Raw genomic sequence first — 25,836 nt, 5'->3', positions numbered from 1 at the left:
ACCATGTAAAATAGACAAAATTAGTGAGACATTCCATCATACCTATATCCTGATTCAGCAGTCTGTCCCCATTCAGCAAACCTCAATATCAGACTAAACCGTGGGGTTTACTTTCTCATATACCTAGTGCAGGGTCCCGTTGCAGAGTCATGGCCTACTGTATGCTAGCAAGACAAGGCAGAACCTGGATCTAATGCACTAAACATACGTGCAAAATTAAGGGAATAGTATCAACACACAACTGGTTCTATGATTGTTGGATTATTTTGTGATTAGAATAAAATGGCTTTAATAAATACAGTACATTAGTATATGGGGTAGTTAAAAGAAATCTTTATGGTTAGATGTATTGATTTTGCTGTAAGTCACACTTTGATTCCAACAAAATGAGTGTCAAATTTCTGATTTACAAATGTATTTTTATTCATTTCAGTACTTTTTCTCTGCATTTTCTCCTGTCCCCCCACATTTCGTTCTCATTATCTGTTTGCCCAGAAATGGGTGGCAATTTGAGTGCCTTCCACATAAAATCAATAACAATAATGAAATCCTTAGTGGACTTCATGGATCATATGGCCTGCCTCCCTTTTATGGAGTAGTAACTCTGCTTGTGGTTTGTTTTGGTTGATTGGTTTGTCAATTTGCTTTACAGGCTCTTTTATTGTGAGGGTGCTTGAGTAGCAGGGGATGTCAGTGTTGAACGTCAATCTTACTCTGGTGGAAAGGCTTTTTGAAGAGGAACATTTTGAAGTGTTTCCTAAAGTCAGACTCTAAAATAGTGGTTCTCAACCTGTTTATCATTGTGGGCTGCATGTATCCCGCAGGCAGTGGGTTGAGAACTGCTGCTCTGAAAGTTTGTTCGCAAGTTGGATCCCCTTAGCTGAGAATGTTTTGTTACCAGCTCTCAGGCAGTTTGTCCTGGACTTCATGTGCTGTGCTTTGTCCAACAAGAGCACAAGTGTCTTGGCAATTCATAGATCAAAATTTGGTCTTTAATGTAGCTGGGTCTTGGTCCATGAATTGCTTTGAAGATTGGGACCAAGGCCTGAGACTGGCATCTGAAATTGACTGAGAGCCAGTAGAGAGACTTGAGCATAGCCTGCTGTGCTTGTAGCAGCCTACACCATGGAGAAAGTGGGTAGTCTTTCATCTTTCTTGCATGATACAAGTTCAGGTTCTACACAACTGTAGCCAAGGGTTGCAAAACATAGAGAAATCATTCCATGAGTTAGAAACTGCATCAGAATGTAGCCTCCATATTTCATGGGAAGAGAGTAAAAATCCATTTAAATGATAAACACATTTGTAAGCTGAAAAACTAACTTATTTTCTTTTTTTGGTAAAATGATTGGTGGTTGAATTTCAAACTGTATTATAGCAAGACTTACGATTGCAATGACGTTGTTCTCTCCTCTAGTAGATGAAGCTGTATCGAAATTCTACAAAATAGAACATAACCATGCTTTATGTTCTTTCTAGCTATTGTATACAGATCTCTCTGCTTAACAGGCTGTTTATTTCTGTAATTAATACTTGCTTTCAGATGTAGGCGTACATATTTTGTATTAATGGAGATAGAACTAAAGAAATGGGAATATTTTGATCATGAGTAAATTAAATTTTAAAAAGTGAGTCTGCTGCTTATTTTTCAGTTGCGAATATATATAGATTGTCTTCATTTACACAAGGAGCTGATTAATTAAATGGCCTAAATTGCAGTTTCCAGTTAAGTGCTCCCTAATATCACACTGTGGTTAAAATTAGTTTCTAGATTAATTGAGTTTTTTAAAGCTTCTAATAACTTTTGCAGGATGATCAAGAAGAAAAACAGTGTGATTATAGGTCATATCTAAGTAGGTGGGGAAGAGTGTGGGAAAAGGAAGAAAACCACTTCTTGTAGTTCACATGGCACTTAGTCGAAATGTCAGTGAAAGGATGTATTGGGGGATTTCCACACTGCACGAATGTATTTGTATTCATTTGCTTTAAAGCACTTCCTGCCCTCCAGCTGGTGACTTCTTGCCACCTGCAGGCATTCAATTTTAGCATAATCACTGGGTGAGTTTTAAAGAGTGAGAATGATTGGTACCCGGTTAGGCACTATTGGGATGACCTTTTTGGTTCATAGTAATCAAAACTCTTTTTCAAGAGGGGACTGTTGAGCTAATTAACAGTAAATGCGGGGTTTCCTTGATAATAGACAAAGGACCAATGTCTTAGTTAGGATACAGCCTCTGTGTGCTACTCAGGTTGTGCAAAAAGGCTGGAACCTGGCCACAGTTGGTGAGTGAGAATTTTCATGGTGGGGAGGTACTCTCAGTTGGCTTAAAATCACAGAACTGGCACTTGTGCCTGCTGCCCCACAGGTCGTCAAAGTGTGGATCTGAATGCTTACTTTAACAAGCTTCTTGGATGTTGGCTTTCATTGGTTCATTGCAAATTAGTGAAAAGCACATTGGACAGTAGCAGCTTCTCGAGTCTGATCTGACAGTGTGTTAATGGAAGCATTTATGAAGTCCCAACAGTTAGTAAAATTACGATAGTTCAGTCTTCACCAAGACCTCCACCATCCACAACTCCTTCATGGAAATTATAATAAATTGCTTACATCAGTGGTCCCAACCTTTGTGTGGCCAGTAGCACATTCATGTTTTCAGAAGAGTGTGGTGGGCACCAACAGTTTTTCAAGGCTTATTTTGTATTTGTACATTAAATAATATGAAAAACATCATATTTAATATAACATAATATATCAATCCAGAAAGAAGAGAGAAGCTGGAGAAAAGCTGCAAGGACAGAGAACACCGGCGGCTGCAGCCCCGGAGTTCTCTGTCCCCGGCAGGCGCGGGGCTGCGGCTTCTCTCTGGCTTACACCACGGCCCTTCACCTGCCAGGGACCGAGAACACTGGTGCCACAGCCTGCAGCCCTGGAGTTCTTTGTCCCCAGCAGGCGCGGAGCCACGGCTTCTCTCTGGCTTACGCCACGGCCCCACACCTGCCAGGGACTGAGAACATGCTGGCGCCCACAGCCTGCAGCCCCAGAGTTCTCTGTCCCTGGCAGGTGCGGGGCAGCGACTTGTCTCCCCTGCTGGGCACTAGGTGGGCCCTGTGCCTGCTGGGAACAGAGAACACCATGTTCGCAGCCTGAGTTCTCTGTTCCCGTCAGGTGCCGGGCCGCAGCTTCTCTCCTCTGCTGGGTGCTAGGCGGGAGCACATAAATGCCCTGGCGGGCGCCGTGGCACCCATGGACACCACATTGGGGACCACTGCCTTACATGGTCACAACCCCTGGCCATTTTTCAGAAGTATTTTGTCCTTTCTTGGTTGGTCCACAAGTGCACTTGGAATGTAGTGTTTTAATAAGAATGTGGTGATCTGCACTGATTTGGCTGGACATAGCTGTTGCACCCACTTGTAAGGATCCAGGCCTCAGTGATAGACTGTCGATGATTATGAGATTCTCTTTTGTTTTCTTCATACATGTAAGTCAGTGACAGAGATTCCTCCACTGCCCCTCCCCCAATCCTGTGTGGCTCTATGGCCAGAGCATGTGAAATGGCATAGAAATAGAGCAGAGGTTTTCAAACTGGGGTGCATCCCCATAGGGGGGCACAGAGGAACGCTTTGGGGGCTATCTGTGATGTCAGCCCCATGCAGTGTGGCTTGGGGAGGGAGTGATGTCCTCACCCTTACTCTGCTGGCAATAGTGGTGACAATCGGTGCAGCTGAGCTGATGATGAATGTGGTGTGGCAGCTAGTGTGGACAAGGGCAAACTGTATTCCGTACCACTTCAGAAACCATGGTTGAATCCTTCACTTGCAGGAAAAACATGTTCAGTACTGAGTCAGTTACACCCATCGTCAACAATGGGTCATTTTTTTTTAGTGGACAGACTCATAATCTACATATGTGATGGCTCAATTTCCATGTTCCAAACTGGGTTTGGCTTGACATACTGATTGGATTATGTGTGTCATTGGGGCCACTGGGTTTATTTGGAGGGACAGCAGTTTTGGGTAGCAGAAGGAAGTAACCTGGTCCATTAGTATTATATAAGCTTTAATTTGTAAAGGATGATGCCTCCATTGATTTGTACCTGAACTATGTTAATAAAGTTGCAGTCTGTTGCTTTCCACCTAACATCCTGTGCCTGTCCTCATTTGGACCGTGTTCTCAAGCAAGCTTGAGTAACAAGGCCTGGCCTAGTCCTACACTACAAAGTTAGGGCACTGAGAGTTACCTTGCATCAACCTATTTGTGTATGTGTCTACATCAAATTTGTCTGTGACCGACATAAGCACCCTATTACAACAATGCAGTAAAACCATCCCCATGGAGAATGTTGAGCCGTGGTCGACCTCCAGAGGTTGATGCAGCACAAGTGTAGACACTGTGTGACCTGTGTAAACCCTAATAGTCCTCCAACAGCTGTCACACAGTGCCCCACTCTCTGTGCCAGTCACCTCTCTGGTTACAGTTTTAAACTCCACTGCCCAGGGGTCACAGAGACTGGAAGCCACCTCCCTGCTATGTGTCTTTTTGAATAACTTTTCCAGATTGTCCACCTTGAGTGAGATGCCAGGTGTGCTCACCTAGTTGTGTGCCACTCTCCCAACTAAATAAGCCAACTCCACACACTAGACACGCTCCTGCCTGGAGCAGACATAGACCTCCTTGGGTTGTGGGGGGAAGAAGCTGTACAAATACAGCTACAGACCAGGCGTAGGAAAGTGGACATCTATGAGCAGATGGCATGGGTGAAGCAGACAAAGTGGTACAACTGGGATCAGCAACAGTTTTGCATGCAAATGAAGGAACCTTACCAGGGATACCACAGGACCAGGGAGATCTCAATAACATTTCATGGAGATACTCTGCAGTCCTCTTGTAAGGGTTTCTAGGGAAGGCTGTCTTATTTCTTCCTCTGTGGTAGGGCATTTTCCCATGCCACTGTGCAATGAGTTTGGCTGCTGTCGTTGCAATAAAAAGGCTAGCAACATATGGGCGTGGGCGGCTTCTGGATGCCAGTAGCAGCTGAGCTCTCTGTGCCTTTGTTACCCCAAGGAGTTAGATATTGGCTAAAGTCTCACCGCCTGTGGAAAATAGGGCCAGCATCCAGTGCCATTGCCCTATGTTAGTAACCATGGAATAGGGACTGGAATTTCCTAGCTTCATGCAACAGACAATCCTCTCCCCCGCCCCCCATACTCACCGGGGCGGGGGGGGGGAGCTGGGGAGCAGTGACATGCTGAGGTGCTTCAAAGGCGAAGTCTCAATAAGCGTCTTATCAGAAGTGTTTATGACAATGAAGGAAAGGAATTTTGAAACCTATCTTTCCATTTCTGTTGTGATTGTAAATCCAGTTGTGATGCTGGCAAACCAGATGCCAGTTCTTGCCCAGGCTATAGGCATTAGTTAAGAACTGACAAACTTATAGCTGGAGATCAGACCAGTTCACCTGTGTGTTAGTTTTCCTCAAAACAGGTATTAGTTTTATAAGAATGTATTTAGTGTTTAGACTCTATGAAATGCCTGTAAGTTGCTGCATGTATTAATCTCACTTGTAATGTCTGTATTGCATGCTGTAAGAAACTATGTAAGTTTTGCTTTATAACTTTGAAAATGTTTGCTATGAACTTGTGAACCCGGGCATGAGAATCATCTGCCTTATGCTGCCAGAAAGACTATCAAAATCAGATGGGCCATCAAGGGACATCACAGTAGAAAGGAGCAAAGAATCCTGTGGCAGCTTATAGACTAACAGATGTTCTGGAGCATGAGCTAGTGGAAATTTCCAGGGGCAGGTATATATATGCAAGCAAGCTAGAGATAATGAGTTTAGTTCAATAAGGGAGGATGAGGCCCTCTTTTAGCAGTTGAGGTGTGAAACCCAAGGAAGGAGAAACTGGTTTTGTAGTTGGGAAGCCATTCACAGTCTTTGTTTAATCCCGAGCTGATGGTGTCAAATTTGCAGATGAACTGAAGCTCAGCAGTTTCTCTTTGAAGTCTGGTCTTGAAGCTTTTTTGCTGCAGGATGGCCACCTTAAGGTCTCTATAGTGTGGCCAGGGAGGTTGAAGTGTTCTCCTACAGGTTTCTGTATACCTGCCCCTGGAAATTTCCACTACACGCATCTGACGAAGTGGGTTTTCACCCACGAAAGCTTATGCTCCAAAACATCTGTTAGTCTAAAAGGTGCCACAGGACTCCTTGCTGCTTTTACAGATCCAGACTAACATGGTACCCCTCTGATACTTGACACAATAGAAAGGATTGGTTAATGGCCCTATCACACCTTGGAAATACTATGTGCAACTCATCATGTGGACTTGGAAGCTAAATGAAGGAAGTAAAACAAAATCACAGGAACATTTTCCACCTTTTTGGCTGTTTGAACTCTGACAGGGCGAAAGACTCTAAACTGAAGTCAGAGCTCTCCGGGGCTGTCTCCTGGGTCTGCCCAGAAAAAGACAGTGAATTGACAGATCGCTACAGCTCTGTCACCTTTAGGAGTTAGATGATAACTCATTGGTGTGTATATATTTGCTTGCTGTAACTTGTAAATAACTCTTATTTCCCTTTCCTAGTTTAATAAACATTGAGATAGTTTATCACAGAAGTTGCCACAGGCATTGTCTTTGATGTAAGATCTAGTGTACCAGCTGGTCTGGAGTAAGTGACTGACTGGTCTCTTGGGACTGGAAGCAACTTGAACATGGTGTGATTTCTGGTGTAAGTGACCATTTATCACGAAGTCCAGTTTGTCTGGGTGGCAAGATAGACTGGAGGATCTAAAGGGACTGTCTGCGGCTCCATGGTAAGACTGTTACAGTGATCTAGGAGTTTACAGTTGTTTCTTGCTTGGTGAAATCTAATTATAGAACACACACCAACAGTTTGGTATTTTTGCCCTGTTTTTGCCAGTCTGCCCTGAGGGAGGCACTCGTGGTCATGAACCACTCTAGACAGCATGACACCAATGATACCTCAGTCTGTTTTTATCAGTAGCTTCTGTCTTGGTGGCATTGAGGGTTGCTCCCTCAGCACCAGCAGAATGCCTGACCCTGATGAGGAGGAGAAAGAAGTGTACTAGGGAGAACATGTTCTGCAAGATCAAGAAAGCCAGTGCTGCATCCAACTGTGGATGAAGGGCTTGGAGGACTAATAAGACTGACAACATAGAGAGAGGACCATCCTTGGAGAATTCCATGGTCTCTGCTCCCTCCCCTCTGCAACATATGTGGCATCACAGGCTGCATCTTTATCCCTATCACTCCATGCTGGGGAACAGCAAGGAAAGCCACAGCTTCACATACACCGACCTGTGAGAACCACAACTGGTGTATACATAACCACAATGGACAACATTTGTGTACTGAAGTGGATATAAACGTTAACTCCCTTTCTAATTTTAAATTTTCACCCTGTTAATTTATTAAAATTGCCTGTGGGTATTTTGCAAAACTGTTTTTCCCCACTCAATAAATTTCTGGGTTTTTGGTTTGTTTATTTTTTTTTGAGAATCAAATTATTTGTATTAGTTCACAAATATTGCCAAAAGAATAGTGGTACTCAAAGCACACAGTACATGCAAGTTCACACCAAGCACCACATAATTCATAGCTTCAGGAAAACGCAGTTATATTCATATTTATAAATGTACAGCAAGCACGACACAGTTCACAGTAGCACCCAAATCTCCAAGTCCAGAGAAGAGTCCAGCACAGAACACTACAGTGGCTGACTGTTCAAGTGGTCCTTCAAAGCCTCCCTCAGCTGTGCAGCTCCACATTAGGCTCTTGTAATAGCTCTTGTGTCTGGCTGTTGAAAGTCAGCAGACAACTGCTCCATCTCCAGCCTGGCAGCAGCTTTACCCCCTTTGCCTCACAGATATTATGCAGGACACAGCAAGCAGCTATAACCATTGGGAATATGTTTATCACCGAGATCCAGGCTAGTGAGTAAGCACCAGTAGTGTCCCTTCAGTCTACCAAAAGCACATTCACCAGTCATTCTGCACTGGTTGAGCTGGTGGTTGAATCTTTCCTTGGTGCTGTTCAGGTGGTTGATGTATGGCTTCATGAGCTAGGGGAGCAAGGGTTAGGCTGGGTCCCTCAAAATCACTATTGGCATTTCTATATTCTTGGTTGGGAAAGAATATTCTCACTTGCAGCTTTCTGAATAGTCCTGTGTTCTTAAACCTGTAAGTATCCATGCACCTTCCCTGAGCAGCCTACACTGATACTGGTGATGCATCCCTGGAGATTCACCAGAGCTTGCATAAGCATAGAAAAGTAGCCCTTTCTATTAATGTGTCCAGTGGCAAGATCGTTGATGCCAATATAAGGATGTATCTGCTGTGTATCGCTCCACTGCAGTTTGGAAACCTTATTGCTGCAAATCTATCTGCTATGTCTTACACATTGCAGGAGACCATTAATGGCTCTACACGCTTGTATAGCAGTGGCCTCCACTGGATCTTCCAGCTTCAAAATGATTTCCCACTGATGTGTAGCAATCTGGCATTACTTCCACAGTGCGAGTTTCACTTGTTTTTGCACAGTCAGTGCAGCTCTCATTCTGGTGTCCATGCACTGAGAGGCTGGGGCAAGCTTGGCACACAGATCCAGAAATGTGGCCTTCTACGTCTGAAAGTTCTTCTCATCTTCCCAAACCTACATGATGATGCGATCCCACCACTCAGTGCTTGTTTCTTGGGCCCTGAAGTTATGCTCCACCATCTGCAGCTGCTCTCTGAATGCCACCAATAACCCTGAATTGCTTTTTCCTGTGTTCCTCAGCAAACTGTCCTCAAAGAAATCCTCATGTCCCCAGTTGTTGCGGTATTTCCTGCAGGTCTGCAAATACAGATGAATCGCTTATTCTGTATCTGAAAAAGTGCCATGTGGGTTTGTGGGATTTTTTTTTTTTTAAAGGTGCAAAAATTATGGGATGATGGGATGATGAGATGGAGAAAGTTGCATGCTGGGAACTTTACCCCTAGCTCCCAGAGGTCCCTAGGTAAGTCATTTGTATAGGTAAGGCATTTTGCCAGACAGCTGCGCTTGGCACACTGGGGCTGCCTATGGCGCACAGCCAAATATGCACACTTCCAAGCAATTATACATACTTCAGCAGCTGTATGCTGACGTAACCACAGTTTGCGTCCATCACAATTTGTAGCATAAACATGGCCTCCTTGGATGCTAGTAAAAGCAAGAAATTGAGAGTGAGGTTCTCCCAGGCCACTTTCATCATAGTGTGCCCTTCACAAGATGTTTAAGTATGGTGGAATTTTCATACTACTTTGAGTTTAAAGTTATTTAGTTATGTCTTCTGCTTTTTAGGTCCTTGTATTTACTTTGTAGAAACTGAACCACTAACAAATACAAACCTCCAGTTATCCCATTTATAAATATTACCGTGTTTATTTTTAGATGTGACCTTAACTCTGATTTGAAGACATGCAAAACCACACAGTCCCACAGGAGGAAAACAGCCCTCAGTGAGTATGCTCAGTATGAAATCAAAATGTATCACCAAGTGGAATTTAAAATTGTTTAATTTGTAACTTAGACGAATAATCAAGGGTCTGTAAGGTTTCTGAAAATGATCATATTTGGTATTTTAAATAGGAGTTCTTCAGCCTGAAAACTAAGATAATTTGTCGTCTTTCAGTTTTGAATATTGATCCCTTTTAAGGGTGCCAACAGTTGCAGAGGTTTTGGCTGGAGAAGTGGCAGTCTCCCTTACTTACCCAAGCTGTTTCTTGACCTACTGTCATAAGAACATATTATTTATCCAGAAAATTAAAGTATTTGTATGATTTGTTCTTTTATGGCACAGTGCCCACATCCCTCCATATATCTCTTGTGACAATGTTACATTCCATTAGAACACTGAAGTTAATAGAGTTAGTCACCAGTAAAAGATCATTTTATATACCGAAGCGGTCTGCTAAAATCTAATACTCAAAGGAAAACAAATTAGGGGGAGTGTGAGGATTTGGAAGCTGGCCGAGAGTTATGACAGATCTCTTACTTGAGCAAATCTTGTGAAATTAAATACTTTTCTGGAAGGATTGCCTCTTTACTAACCATCATATGAATTAGAAGAACTGGAAACTATCTCCTTCAATTGCTGACTGACATGCTATGGTAAAAGTATAGTTAGTTATGATGCATGCTAACACTTTTGGGAATGAAGTATGCAAGTCTTACATCTTTTGGTTTTCCTGTTTAATCCGTTTTCCTTTTTTCACTTTGAATTGATTTACATCACTCCATTGATTTATAGGCACTTTCAGTTGATGCATAAATTCTTGTGTGCAAGGAATACTATTCGTTCTTAATTGAATTATAGGGTGGTCCATCTGCTGGTTTTGGGAGCAGACAGTCAACAATCCCTTCTATCCACTCACCCCAAAGTGAGTTCCCTGTTTTAAAATCTAGTTACTTCTGTGCTCACAAATATTGGCCTTATTATTTGTCTCATAACCCTGTAAAGAAAAGAATTGCTCTGATGTTCAGAGTGATTGAAAGGTTTCATGATAGAGTGAAGTGTTATAGAGGCATTAGAAGGAAGAGTGATGCATGTGTGGTCATAGTCACTATATTTCCATTTGTTGTATTTTTCTACTTGTTCTTCTTAGATGGAAAGAGTTGCCACAACAACCTTATGAATAGATACAAACGTTTCATAATTGAAGTGTTAATGTAGCTGAGGGAGGGAGAAAACCTTCAAATTAATCATCCTAATCAAATTTAGCATGCCGTAAGTCATACTTTCCTCTCCTTTCCTGTACTGGCTCTCATCTCTTTCTTTCTGGCACCATTTGGGGAAGATCGCAGCTCTCTTGTATTTATCTTGTCTAATGTGCACTGTGAATGTTGGCATTATTTTTATATATTATTGGACTATTTTATATCATGTTACAAGGAGTTCAACAGCTTAATTGTGCATGAAAATCTTTCCTCTTCCATTTTAAAATTGTCTGCAGTTGGAATGTGAGTTGCTATAAAAATGTAGTGATCATTAATATTGTTAATAACTTGCCTGATGGTAATGAGGTTTATTAAAAATTAATCTTACAAACAACAGGGTACAATGCTGCAATGTAAAATATCCCTGATCTGTCATATTTTTAGGTTATACCTTTTTTAGTGGTGGTAGATTCTAAAATGGAAGAGTTTGTAGACTGCTAACCACAGCATTTCATGTCTTCTATTTATTTTCTGTGGGCCATTCTCCCTCTGACCTTATCTATTGTCCTATTTCTACAGAAAGAGGCCCCATCTGACAAATTTACTTTCAATACTCTGGGGTTATGAAAACCACCAAACAGCAGTAAAGATGTACAGTAATCACTTAACACAGCAGCTGCTCTCTTCCCTTTGTCTAATAGGTATCTCTCAACCCTGATCTCTGACAAAAAAGCCTTTTTTGCAAGTTGTACTGTATATAGACAGTTTTAATTAAAAGTCCTACAGAAGCACGAATCATGTGAATTGTTATCTTGCATTTTATCAGTATTTAGCTTTCTATCAGAGTTACTTAAGGTAATTTTAAATCTATAGATTTGTCACTGTTACAGTGAGTTGACAATGTTCATTTTAATTTTGTTTTAGTTATGCTTAGCATGGTGATATTGGAGGAGTAGTACTGGAGACAATCTGCTGCACTCTGATACTTCAGCAAGACAAATCACTAACATCTAGCAGCAAGAAGAGACGTGTTCTTCATGACAAAATGACAGCAAGAGAACACAGCCCCCGCCACAGTGCAAAATCCCGCACTGTGCAACGGGCCTCCACTATTGACATTACCTCTGACATGCTAGGTTTGTCTCTGGCAGGTAAGCATCTTTTGCATCACCCGGTGTCCACATGTTCCTTTCAGACATATTTACATTATTATTTTTTCAAAATATTTTTGTTGTTTTTTTGGAAGTTTTAAACATTCCTGTTTACCCTCAGTGTGTGCAATGGAGGAATTATCCTGAAGTTCAAATATCAGTAGATTACCTTTTAAAAACTAATTTTGCCCTATTTTCTAGGCAAGGAACTAGAAGTGCTGGTGGGAAGGAAAAAGCTAGATTAGGCTAGATCTTCCATGAATACTGGACAAGCCAGTATTCATGGAAGAATGGAAGAGAGGAAGTGTGCATACGTGCGTGTGAACTGTCTGGGTAACCCCCACTTTAGGCATTGGGTAAAATCCTCAACAGCCTCTAAGTGTCTTAAGGCCTGGATGACACTTGAATGTGATCCCAATATAACTGTGTTGGTAAGGGATGTGATATTTTTTAACTGATATGATTATACTAGTACAAACCCTAGTCCCAGGTCCTGCGTCTGACGAAGTGGGTATTCACCCACGAAAGCTCACGCTCCAAAACGTCTGTTAGTCTATAAGGTGCCACAGGATTCTCTGCTATTTTAAAATAGTTTTTCAAGATTCATTGAATTAAAAAGAAGTCACCTAAAACGTTCTATAGATTTAACTTCTTCCTTAAAATGTTTCCCCTCTCTAAGTGTAACTTCAATTCATGAGAACAATGGAGAGTTAATCTTTTGTTACTAATTTTTCTGCTCTACAGGAAACATCCAGGATCCAGACGAGCCAATTTTAGAGTTCAGCTTAGGTCGGTAGTTTTTCTGACTCTTTAAAACCATTTCTGGTTTTCATGGGATTTGCTGTTGAATATTTTTTTTTACCATTGTTGATATGGAAAGGGCTACCATATAAATAAGTGTTGAGAGGGATATGCACTTGCATTTGTATGGAGCTTTCCCTGCTTTCTGTAAAAGGGTCTTAACAGCATGGTAGGCTGTAGTGAACCAACTAAGCTATACTTTTGAAAGTCTATAGATTAAAATTTCTTCTGTACTTTTAGATTTAATGAGTTTGAGACTGAGCTTGTCGCTTCAGTCTCACTTTGTTTGTTCTATGAATCTTTAAGAAAATTGCACGCCTCCATAAATGGATGAGAAATATTTTAGGACAGAAAGTTTTCCAGGGGTTATCCACTGCCAATTATATACATCCTTTCCTGTAGTCACTTGGTTAATATGGGTCCAAGAAGTGTCCTGATTCTAACATGGTTAAAACTGTGGCTGGTTGAATGACTTTGGGCAAGTCATTTTGACCTCTTTGTGCATCAGTTAACCTGGCTGGAAACTAGAAGAAACACAGCTTCTCAATGAAAATTCAAAAGTTTCATTTGTGGAGCACATTCCTGGCTGAGTAATTAATCTACAAAAGTTTGAAAGCTTTATCATCTGACAGTGGTTTTTAAATGAAAATTGGAAACCAGTAATAGGTATGCTTAATACTGGATCTGAATCCTGCGTTGTCATTAAACAGAATTTGAATTACTTATATTTTTTTATGGTTTCAGCTACTGTCTGACAGATGAGCAAAGAAAATAAAGAAGTATTCAGCACTGTAATACAGTAACTCCTCACTTAACATTGTACTTATGTTCCTGAAAAATGCGACTATAAGTGAAACAATGTTAAGCAAATCCAATTTCCCCATAAGAATGCAGGGAAATTTTTTTTTGCCTTACAGTACAGTACTATAGTTGGGAGGTGCCTCCGCCTTACCCCACACAGGCACAGCTCTGGCACTGGAGACAGTGAGGCAAGTAAGGAGACTGAAGGTGCTGTAGGCTAGGAGAAGCAATTGTGCAGCAGCAGCGGCAGCTTCCCCTACTCTGCAAGCAGCAGGGGTGGGAGGCTCAACCCTCGGTCCGCCCATGCCACCCCTACCCCCAAGCTCCCACCCTTAACCCGCCTCTTCTCCCCCCTACATGCCCGTTTATTCTGCACACCGTGTCCTCGCTCTTCCCCTCTCTCTTCCCTGCCTTCTCCCTGCGGCAATCAGCTGGCTTGCAGTGTTCAGGAGGGAGGGAGGAGGAGCGAGGACATGGCGTGCAGGCTCCCCCTCCTTCCCCTGCCTCCTGAACACTGCAAGCCAGCTGATTGCCACAGGCAGGAGGTCTGCCAGCGGGCAGGAGGCTCTTGCAGGGGGGAGGTGCGTAGGGGAGCTGACAGGGGTCTGCCAGATGTGGACAAAGCAGGCAGCGAAACGATGTTATAGCAAAGCATTGCACAACTTTAAATGGAGCATGTTCTGTAAATGAGCAGGGACATAAGATCGAAACAACATTCAGCAAGAGGACGTTAAGTGGGGAGTTACTGTTCTATTTAGGTTACATCAAGAGTTGCCTAGCACAGACAAATTTTAGAGTTTATGCTATACATGTAGTCCACCAAGCTTCAGTCATAGCTTGGACTATAGTGGGGGAAGATCTAGGCATAATGATACATGCAGTGTTTTTGTAGCGCTGTTGGCCCCAAGATATTAGAGACACAAGGTGAGTGAGATAATATCTCATAGTGGACCAGCTTCTGTTGGTGAGAGAGACAAGCTTTTGAGCTCACACAGTCCTCTTCTTCAGGATCTGAAGAAGAGCACTGTGTGAGCAAGCTTGAAAGCTTGTGTCTCTCACCAACAGAAGTTGGTACAGAAATAGATATTACCTCATCACCTTGTGTCTCTAGGCATAACAATGGCATTCCAACTGGAGATAACATGGATTTTCAACCTTAATACCAAAGGCCTATTTAGAGCTATGTATGGAAGCCAATCACATAAAATTTTTTTGGAAGGAGATTCTTCTCCTTCCACAGTAGTTAAAATAAAGAAAGGACAATAATTTTTTTAGCAGAAATAAAGTGCCCTCTTGTTTTGATGGACCATCTACTTCTGTTTACAATGCAGATACATGGTTGGTATTCAAACACTCCCAATGATATCCTTGAGAAGATACTATTGAGCAAAGAGTTCAGCAGACTGCAGGCTTATTTCATGCACACCGTGCCCATGAGCTTTCCACTGGAGAAATACCACCTTGCGCTATTATGAACAGTTGTCCCTCTGGGGAAGGGTGATGTTTGCACCACCAACCTCCCACAGTGGTTCTTCTGGGAGAGACTAATTTTAAACGGCAGCTGGGACTCCACAGTATGTTCCAGTTTTGTGCATGTTATATCTATTTTGTGTGTAAAAATACCCACATTTGCATATGCGTAGTGCGTAATTGCAAATCTGACTGCCGGATTTGCGTGTGCAATTGTTGTTTGCATACACAAATGTGAGTATTGTACCTATGCACAAAATAGAAGCATCCTGAAAATTGGGTCCTTCATCGCTGGCCCACTCTTTTTGTATTATATGTTTATGAAAATTGTAGAGTTTTGGACAATGTCAGAAAGACCATGACTCTAAAACTGTTATTCTTAAACCTCTAAAGTTTGCAGTGAGTTGCTCACACCATCGCTAGATCGAAAACCAAATACTTTTGTCGCAGTAAGTGTCACTACACCTCCTCAGGCGTTCTGGACAAAGCATGCACAGACAGAGATTATTGAGGTAAGTAGTGGTGTATTATTGATCTTGATTTAAGGTTGAAGCTAGTATAAGGAACATTTGTTTCAACATATATCACACTGCATTAATATTACCTCTTTTGTGTTTATGGTCGTAGGGAACAAATAATCCTATCTTTCTAAGCAGTATTGCCTTTTTTCAAGACTCTCTTATCAATCAAATGACGCAAATCAAACTTTCTGTGTACGACGTCAAAGATAGATCTCAGGGAACAGTAAGTACACTTGCTCTAAATTAAACCAAAGCTTTGGATTTTCACCTCGTGTATGATGAAACCTTGTCTTACATTAAGGCCCTCTGCAAAGCTCTTAATTTGGTGTGTCCTACACATTTAAAGGCTAAAATATGTCCTACACATTTAAAGTGAAAGGTGCCATCTCTGTGTTCTGTTCCTTTATGGTACTCTGTTCTAAATTAGAGTGATAAAGTCTCTCTTGGCCTCAAATTAGAGTTATGTGACATTTAAAAAAAAAAGTGTTTTGAGGGTTTTTATGTGAAAATATTTGCAGTTTGACTGTGCGTAATTCCACAAACCCCAAATTTTGCTTCATAGTAATTTTTTTCTTTATGATTGTTCACGGAAAACAAGTGAAAAACCTAAGAATCTGAATGGAAAGCCATTTTCCCTCAAAAATTGTTCCCTATCTTAGCAAAAAATTTCTCAAAAAAGAGCCTACTTTCAAGTTCTTGATGAAAACCGGGGGAGGGGGGAACTCCATCCTGAAATTAAAAACTGCTCAAAAATCATGAATGTTGTGCACTTTCTGTTTCACAAACACTTCGCATTGCCACTTTATCATTGATTAGCAGTATATGGATTTCCATCACATCAAAATCCCTGCAACCTTCAGACACTTCAGTCTTGCTTTTCAAAAATTCCTGAATTCAAAAATAGAAGGTTGTTTCTGAAGCAAAAATGCCAGAAGAGGCATTCAGGAAAGCAACCATGCAATCTGCTTTCTGACGTATGAATACTCTGGATCATCCCTTGAATTTATATGCCTGAGGCATTAGACTCATTCCCTGTTCTAATGTCACCTCAGTAAAGGACAGCCTGAAGTGAATGTTATGATTGATACTCACCCTCTGACATGTGTATTACCCACTAACAAACCAAAGTCCAAGAAAAACTAATAACTTCGACCCAGCTCATCCCCTTCTGGAGAAAAATGAGCAAGAGAAAGTTCTGGAGAAGGGAATCACTGAAATTCTCCCCACCCCTGGCGTTGCCCCATTGAGAGGATGGGGTTTGCTTCCCCACAGAAAAACCCATAGATTCAGAGGTCTCCTTCACTCTACAGGTGGCCAAGGTGAGAGCCAATTCAGGACCCCCTCAGGAGCGCCAGAAACTGGAGAAATGGGGGGCCACTGGCACCAGACTGGTGGCCCGCCCCCTGCTCTTTTCCCCCACAGTCCCCACCCACTGGGTAGGCCAAAAGCCAGAGCCACATCATGGTAAGAGCCTCCCAGGGAACCTCAGCTGCTCTGGGAAGCCCCAGACCCTTCACCTCCCTTGGGTGGGGGGCCAAGGTGCCCGAGAGCAGCCCCCAGCCCATGTCTCCGCACCCCTGGGCATGCTGCCCAGGGCAGATGGAGGGTCTGGGGCTCCCCACAGTGGCCTGGGCTCCCTGGGAAGCTCTTATCATTGCCTGGCTCTGGTTTCTGGCCTGGCCAGGAGGCAGGGCCTTGGGAAGAGGAGGAGCAGGGGCAGGGCCCCATGTAGGGTTGCTGGGTGTCCAGTTTTTGACTAGAATGCCTGGTTGAAAAGGGACCCTGGCAGCGGTGCTGACCGGGACACTAAAAGTCCAGTCGGCTGTGCAGCGGGGCTATGGCATGCTCCCTGCCTGCTCTGGCTCCGTGTGGCTTCTGGAAGTGACCGCCATGTCCCTGCAGCTCCTACGCACAGGGGTAGCCAGGGAGGCCACGAACCAGGGCCAAAGGGAGCTGCGGGGGTGGGATGGTGCTTGCAGGCACGGGCAGTGCACAGAGGCCCCTGGCCCCTCTGCCTAGGAGCTAGACATGTCGTCGCTTCCAGGAGCTGCCTGAGGTCTGTGCCACCCAGTTGGAGCCCGCACCCCAATCCCCTCTCGGAGCCCAACCCTCTGCCCCAGCCCTGAGCCTCCTCCTGCACCCAAACTACTTCCCAGAATCTGCACCCCGATCCCCCTTCCGCACCTCAACCCCAAGCCCTGGGTCAGAACACCCTCCTGCATCCTAATTCCGTCCCAGAGCCCACACTCTGTACCCCCCCACGCACCTCAACTCCTTGCCCCAGCTCAAAACCCCCTCCTACACCCTAGCCCCCTGCCCCAGGTCGGAACACTTTCCTGCACCTCAAAACCCTCATCCCCGGCCCCACCCAGAGCCCTCACCTCTAGCCAGAGGCCTCACTCCTTTCTGCTCTCCAACACCCTGCCCCAGCCCAGAACCCCGTCCTGCACCCTGAACCCCTCATTTCTGGCTCCACCCCAGAGACTGCACTCCCAGCCAGAGTCTCTCCTGCACCCCTGCCCCAGCCTGGAGCTCCCTCCCACACTCCAAACCCTTATTCTGGCCCCACCCCAGAGCCCTCACCCTTTCCCACACCACAATTCCCTGCCCCAGCTTGGTGAAAGTGAGTGAGGGTGGGGTAGAGCGAGCAACAGAGGGAGTGGGAATGGAGTGAGCGGGGATGGGGGCTTGGAGAAGGGGCACGGCAGAGGTATGTCAGGGGGCGAGGCAAGGGTGTTTGTTTTTCTGCGATTAAAAAGTTGGCAACCCTAGCCCCGTGGCAAGGGGGTATTAAGGCCCACCTGAGGCCTCGCCTGCAACAAAATGCAGCTGCTGCTGCTCTGCACCTACCTGAAGCTACTATGCCTATGTTAAAACGTGGGCGGGGCATGGCCGCCTGGTCCTTCCAGTTCTAGTGCCCTGAGTCCCTGTGGTGTAGGGGACCCAAATGTTCTTTGTGACCAAGGCCTCACTAAATCTTAATCTTCCTCTGTCTGCACTGGCTCTGGCCCCATTGCCTGTTCTCCCATGACTCCCTGACACTGTGGCTCCATCAGGGTCTCCCGTGACTCCCCCATCTGTGGCTGTCTCAGAATCTCAGTGGGGAGGCTGTGAAGAATAGATGACACAGTCTGAGGGCTTGGCTATGCTGGAGAGTTGCAGCGCTGGTGAAGGGGTTACAGGGCTGCAACTCACTCTGTGTACACACTTACAAAGCCCAGCCAGCGCTGCAACTCCCTGGCTGTACACCCTGGTCTGATTGGGGTGTAACAATTCCAGCGCTGGTGATGCAGCGCTGCTCATCAGGTGTGGACACCAACAGCGCTGTTATTGGCCTCCAGGGTGTTAAGAGGTATCCCAGAATTCCTGTCCACAACAAACCGGAAGAACGGCTGAACGACCAGCTCTAAAAAACAAACACAGCTGCTCTTTGCTCCAGTGAGCGAGTGAGCTGAGGCAGGGGAATTGCTTTGGAATGTTCACAGCTGTTAGTTTGAGGGGAGAGGGGAGTCTGTGTTGAGCAGCTGCTTATGTGGTCTGAAGGCTATTTAGGAGTGCATAATTTGCATTTAGTGAATAAGAGAGGGGTGGGGGAAGGGTCAAAACTTTTAAAATGATTGAAGGTAGCTGTTGTGTGTCTTCCAGTCCTTAGAACTTGCAAGGCAGGGAGCTGAGAACAGCTTGCTAGTGTTTGCTTGAGGAGAGAAACAGCCACGGCGGGGGGGGGGGGGAGTCCGGGAGAAGCTGCTTATCTGGTCTGAAGCCTTTTTGCATTTAAGAGTGATTGAGAGAGGGGTGGCGGAAATGGCCAGAATTTGCAAGGCAGGGAGCTGTCACAGTGTCTGCTCCAAAAATCCACTCTCTCTGTCTCCCGCACGCTCCCTGTCACACTCTACCCCACCCCCCTCTTCTGAAAAACACGTTGCAGCCACTTGAACGCTGGGATAGCTGCCCACAATGCACCACTCCCAATAGCGCTGCAAATGCTGCAAATGTGGCCACACTGCAGCGCTGTTCCTACATAGCTGTACGACCACAGCTGTAATTCCCAGCGCTGCACATTTCCAAGTGTAGCCAAGCCCTGAGGTTGTAGAGTCTTTGGGAGTCAATAGGAGGATGATATGTCTCCCTGGTCATTCTGAGTCCTACCCAATCCTCTCTCTTGCCCATAAGCCTTTAGGGTGGAGGGCACAATCAGGACCTTCATTATTATTGCCCAGAAGGAAATACTGAGCTTGTTCTTGGACTCATTAATATAGAGAGTGAAGGTCACCCCCATTGTTCTTCCATGCAAGACTGCACCATTTCCATGCCCTTTGGATTAGCTTGTATATGTTGGGAAAGTCCTTTCCCTCAAGCCCAGCGAAAGCAGCGGCCTTGTTTTCCTCCAGGGGAAAACTCCCAAAAGTAGTGGGTTTTTTTGTTTATTTTATGCTTTCTGGACCTGGTTGGGTAGTTTATTTATATTTGTTGTTTGTAATAGTAGTTTGTTCTTAAATATTTATTTATAATTGTAGTGTTTAATCATTGTACACAACTTGCGCTTTGGACAGGTGCTTTATGAATTGAAATTTCTACACTAATAATGTTCCTCTTTTCAGATGTATTTATTGGGTTCTGGAATGTTCACTGTAAAGGAATTACTTCAGGAGAAGAACCATAGATTGCATTTAACACTAAGGTTTGTAATGCAGTTTCAGTCCATCAGAAACTAACATTCCTAACACTCTGATTAGTAGGGCTGGGAACAGGTTGTGAAAATTGTTTTTGATTTTTAATTTAAAATAAGTGTTCAAAGTTCAAGGGCTCTACTAATGAAAATCAGTTATTGGGTGATGTTTAAAACATGTAGAACATAGGAACCTTTTCAAATATTGGGATAGATTTTTGGTGGCAAAGCAGGCAGGGAACAAGGAATGAGAACGCTGTAATTGTTTGTTGGGAGTTGTCTTTAATTATGCAAGTTGAAAGTGTACCCACAATTACAATGTCTTTTCTCTTTGCGTATTTCATCAAATTGCCTTGACATGCAGGGTGTGTGTGTACAGCACACCGTACACACACACTAGCACAACTGGCTACTCTTAACTATACTGATATCTAAGGCATGTGAGAGTGAGTGAGACACAGAGGATATCCTGGAAAACCAGAAGCTTTTCTTATTTACATTGGATATCTTCACTACTGAGCTCTCTGTAAACTTGAAAGTGTCCTTTTTCTCACCAACAGAAATTGGTCCAATAAAAGGTATTATCTCACCCATCCTGTGTCTCTGCTTATCTATGTAAGGTGTTTATATGGTCTCCATTTCTGTAGTATCTGAGCATCTCACAGACTTTAGTGTGTTTGTCCTTACAACACTCTAGCTATAGGAAGAACCAGTCTCAAAACAGAGCAGATATCTTTAATATTATTTAAAAAATAATTTACTGGGTGGATTAATGTTGGAAAGCTTCAGGGGAGGAGAGTGTCTCGTGGGGAAGGTAGCTTGGTGCTAAAGAACAGGGATACAGTCCCACCCTTAGGAGTCAGCTTGGAGGTATAAAATCAAGTGTGGGAGAAGTTAGGAAGCTTGTGCAGAGTGAGGGGAGCAGGAAGAAATTAGGAGGAACTGAGCTCAAACGTGTAACTGTGGGTGGCAATGCTAGAGAGGCATTGGTGAGAATCTTGAACGTGATGTGAAAGGTGAAGGGAAATCAGCAAAGGGATCTTTGTAGGGGATTAGCATGGTCAGAGAGACTGGAGAGGAAGATGATTGCAGCAACAGCATATTGAATGCCCTGAAGCAATCGATGGGAGAAGCATAGAGGAAGTTGCATTAGTGAAGGTAAGAGATGACCAAGGCATGGACAAGGCTTTTGATGGTAGGGACAAAAGGAGGAGGACTGATCCCCCTCTCCTCCCGCCTCCCCTGTCCATATGTTATAAAGGAAAAATTGACTGGATTTGGCAACAGAGGATTTGCTGGGGCGGGTAGTAATGAGTGGAGTCAGAAAGGAGACAGACTGTAACAAAATAGGCTATTTATCCACAGCTGTGGAGAAGAGATGTTTTGGGGCAAGGGAAGCTGGTGACAGACTTTCCAGCATTTTATGTGGCCTGTATCATGAGTAATCAATTGATTAGGTGGTGGTCTCTCATTATTGAGTAGGAAATGAAACTATTATAAAATATTTTTTGATATCAAGTGCAGTATGATTGATTGGGAAAGGGTGGGTGAGTATGAAACGCTCTTCCACTTATCACATTACTCTTCAAAAATGTAACTAGAATGCAGAGCAACATCTGCTCAATCTTTTCTTTTTCAAAACTTGATTCCACACGTGCCGTGCTGTATGTGTGTCTAGATCTGTTCTTGTAGTCTGTGTGCTTTTTTCATTTACTCTCCAGCACTATTTCTAACAGCTATTTGTTTGAATCACCGTTGCACTTTGTTAAATGCAAACAATAACTTTTAAAATATCATTAAGAATCTAAAACTGACAAAGTGAAGACTATTCCTTGTTAAGGATGGTGCTGTCCCCTTAACTCTCTCCCATTTAGCACCACATATGGTACGGTATATAAGATCATATAGAGCTAGCAGGCCAATCTTTACAGAATGAAATGAATGTCTTCCTATTGGTGTCATTTAATATCTTGCATGTAAAATCAGTTTACTTGTATCTCCATGTTATAATCTTCCTAATTTTAAATGTTCATTAAATTCACAGATCAGTATATTGTGTGTAGTAGTAATTGGTCTCCTACTGACAAACAAATCCCTCTCTTAAAAAAAAACAAACAAAAAAACAAAAAACAAAAAACAACCAAACTCATTTGTTACAGATCTGCTGAAAGTGATCGTGTAGGTAACATCACAGTTATAGGATGGCAAATGGAAGAAAAAACAGACCAAAAGCCTCCTGTAACAAGATCTCCTGACACCATTAATGGGAGGGTGAGTGTGAACATTGTATCAGCCTCAGCTGGATACAGGATTACTGAAGACAATGTTATAGATAATGTTATAGTCTGCAAATTGCCTCCCCTCTACCCAATCACTTTACTAATTCCATTTAGCACTTATAGTCCTTTACATTTTCAATGTACTGTACAAATATTAGCTGGTTAATCTGTAACAAACAGTTCAGTGTTGATGAAATATTTGGGGCACAGCCTGTGATACAGTTTTTTTGAAATGCTGTGAGTTCTTGAAGATGGTGGGATGGAAATTTGTCTGTGGTAATAGACAGGGCTCTTATTCTATCTGTCCTTAAAAAAACTCAACAACTCAAAACCCACTACTTACTACTGTGCATGATGCATGTCTATGGGAAGTAGCGATTTCACAAGAAATTCCCTGATGTCCATTTGCGATTATGAAGGCAGTACCAAGCAAATGCTTAAACTAGATTATTAGAAACTATTAGTGAACATGGAAGTTCAAGAAGGACAGCTTGTGAAGCAGAAATACGATCAGATAGTTTGAAAGAACAGACTACACTATTTTCTGAAATCTGAATCTTTTCTGATAGTAACAAGCAATGTTCTCTAGAGCAGATATTTATAGTTGCCTGCCTGCTTAGAGAACAAGTTTAGTGCTGCAGACTCTGTATTGTGAATACATCTGAAGTCATATAATCTGAGTACCTGTATTGTGTTCAGAATGTGGATTATCATCATCATTTATTGGGACAAGTCCTCAACTGGGCAGTAAATTGATGTAGACTATAGAGCTATGCTAATTTACAGCAGCAGAGGATCTGGCCTTTAATTTTTACAGCACTCAGAAGTGTGCTAGGTGCTTTGCAGTACAAATAAAAAGTAGGTCCCTTTTCTGAAGATCTGATCATTAGATGTTTTTAGTATTTCAGTTTGCAGTCAGGATAATGATGGTCCCTGATAAACATGTTTGGAATATGTATTTTAAACATTCCCTGTTTTGAATATTACCTTCATGTCTTTATGTTGGGTCTCACCAGTTTAGCTTGACTTGGTGTTGAGGTTTTACATTGTACATGCTTTACTATTTGTGTCTTTTAGACTGTACTACCAGTTGATGAAAGTTTAACAGAATCTTTAGGAATCCGATCCAAATATGCTTCGTTACGGAAAGATGTATTACTAAAATCCGGTAAGCAGCTAACTGGACAGATATTGATAGCTCACCTACTATCCTATTAATATATTTGCTCTGTGTGTATTGACAGTTCTTACTATACTTAGCATGATTACAGTATCGATGACAGCTAATCTCTTGTTGCCTCCATCATAGCCCCAGTTCAGCAAAGCACTCAAGCATGTGTTTGTAGTTGAATAGGGATTGGTTGCTGAGTTGAGACCCATAAGCATAATTTATTTTGCCACCCACACTATAGCACTTTGTAGTACAAACAGCACTTTGTAGTAAGAAACAGTACTTTGTGAAGCAAAATATCTTACAAGTTTTTTGCCATTACATTCATCTACCATGGCCAGTCCTTACTTCTCCTGTAGACTTATGTATTAGGAGAAAAAATTCAATATGTGAAGAAATTTAAAAAAAATGAATTGTTCCTTTTTTCCTTTAAAATATTTTGAATACCTTTGGATTTGGGTTTTTTTCTTGGACAGTGAGTAGAGAGCTCCCTCCTATAAAAATTGCATTTGAAAAAGCTAGATAGGTGAATGACTTAATTTGGATTTTTACAAGCAACCAATATTGAATCTAGTCAATGTAGCTTAATGTAATGGGTGAGGGGAGACTTTGTAAATGCTGAACTCAAACCACACATTTACATTAAGTGGTTTTAATATTTTAGTGTTTGGTGGTGCCATTTGTCGGATGTATCGTTTCCCCACAACTGATGGGAACCACCTGAGAATCTTGGAGCAGATGGCTGAGAGTGTACTGTCACTGCACATCCCCAGACAGTTTGTGAAGCTTCTGCTTGAAGAAGATGCAGCCAGGTAAGGGTGAACAAATTTACATGTGCTGTAATACAACAGTGATGTGCATCCTTTGCTGACCTGGAAGAGAACAAATTGTTACAACAAAGAGACTGCAGCAGAAATAGTGACTGCAGCAACTTGGTCGCTGCCTTCTTATTGTTAACAACGTCAATACCTTCATGTCACCACTAGATTGACCATGAACTGTATCTTGCACAGGCCTGATGCTCCTCTCACTGTGGAGTGTATTACACTGCTTTATCTCATTTGGGCCAGATTCTCAGCAGGTGTAAATCAGCAGAGCTCTGTGGAAGTCAAATGGAGCTGTGACATTTTACAGCAGGTCAGGGGCTGACTCATTGACTTAAACCCCTTGATTTACATCTTTGTCTATATAGAGGAAGATCTTGCCCACAGAATAATGTATTGTGGTCAGGATAAATGTAAAGTGATAACAGAAGTGGTGTTGTGGAAATTACGTTATTCAGATGATGTGCAGTTCTATAAAAGGCATCTTTAAATACTGAGGTAAATTTTTAATGATAAGTGTTCGTAACTACCTTTTAGTATTTTGGTGCAGCAAGCATTATTTAGTCCAATTGAAAGGTAAAAGGCTGCACAATATGATGGGTCTGCGGGTGTTCTAACTCATACATGCCATCTAGGACAGCTGTACCTGAGACACTTGGATACTGCAATGATGAGTGGGATATGACTACCTAGATAGAGGAAGGGCTGCTTATCTCCTGCTCAGGGGGTTCCTGGGAGACCTCTGCCAGTGGAGGCTACCTAACTGTTGCACTGTATAGTGTATCCTCCGGATACCTGGCACCATGTCTTTATGTGCACAAGGAGTGGGGGTGGGGCCCGTAAGTAGTTACTGTGTTGTGGACAGCTAGCATTCTTTATGCCCTGTAACAGGAGACATTAATAGCTACCTCTTTTTATAATGGTTGAGGATATTAAAATTTCACAGAGTAGTGTGAAAAGAGTAAAGGGATACATCTATCCTGGCTAATGTTCTGTCTGCCACAGGCTAAATGTGGTTAGTAAGAATGTTGCTGGTTAAGGGTATGTCTACACTGCAGTTAGACACCTGCAGCTGGCCTGTGCCCACTGACTCAGGCCTTGTGGGTCTTGGCCTAAGGGGCTGTTCAATTGCAGTGTAGATGTTCAGGCTCAGGTTGGAACCCAGACTCTTGAACTCTGCTCACTGGCCTTGAGATCAGTGGTTCTTAACCAGGGGTCCAAGGCCCCCATCAGGGGGACTGCCAGGTAGGGCCGGCATTAGACTTGCTGGGGTCCAGGGCAGAAAGCCAGAGCCCAACCTCATGAGGCTGAAGTCCAGGGCCCTGAGCCCCACCACCTGGGCTGAAGCCAAAGCCTGAGTAATGCAGCTTCGGGGGAGTCCCTGTGGCATGAGGCATCAGGCAATTGCTCTGCTTGCCAACCCCTAATGCCAGCCTTGGCTTTCATA

General features: G+C 43.2%; 1 protein-coding gene across 13 annotated transcripts in view; it reads left to right on the top strand.

The window, feature by feature from the left end:
* Nucleotides 1-25,836, top strand: part of INPP4A (inositol polyphosphate-4-phosphatase type I A) — a 197,304-nt gene that overhangs the window by 105,111 nt on the left and 66,357 nt on the right. For 10 of the 13 annotated variants that reach the window (XM_032805553.2, XM_032805552.2, XM_032805548.2 and 7 more), the window contains exons 3-11: nucleotides 9,437-9,504; nucleotides 11,627-11,853; nucleotides 12,598-12,642; nucleotides 15,319-15,437; nucleotides 15,553-15,669; nucleotides 20,048-20,127; nucleotides 22,275-22,386; nucleotides 23,472-23,562; nucleotides 24,230-24,377. In XM_032805553.2, the coding sequence (XP_032661444.1) occupies nucleotides 11,748-11,853; nucleotides 12,598-12,642; nucleotides 15,319-15,437; nucleotides 15,553-15,669; nucleotides 20,048-20,127; nucleotides 22,275-22,386; nucleotides 23,472-23,562; nucleotides 24,230-24,377 (818 nt within the window). In that variant the 5' untranslated portion in view covers nucleotides 9,437-9,504; nucleotides 11,627-11,747. Of the gene's footprint in view, nucleotides 1-9,436; nucleotides 9,505-10,361; nucleotides 10,426-11,626; nucleotides 11,854-12,597; nucleotides 12,643-15,318; nucleotides 15,438-15,552; nucleotides 15,670-20,047; nucleotides 20,128-22,274; nucleotides 22,387-23,471; nucleotides 23,563-24,229; nucleotides 24,378-25,836 lie in introns of those variants that run through there. The other 3 variants (XM_032805544.2, XM_075061036.1, XM_032805543.2) reach the window with 2 other exon arrangements.

This window comes from Chelonoidis abingdonii, chromosome 1 (genome assembly GCF_003597395.2).
Source record: "Chelonoidis abingdonii isolate Lonesome George chromosome 1, CheloAbing_2.0, whole genome shotgun sequence".
NCBI classification, from domain to species: domain Eukaryota; kingdom Metazoa; phylum Chordata; order Testudines; family Testudinidae; genus Chelonoidis; species Chelonoidis abingdonii.
The sequence above is the reverse complement of the archived record's forward strand: the minus strand, read 5'-3'. Positions and strand labels throughout refer to the sequence as shown.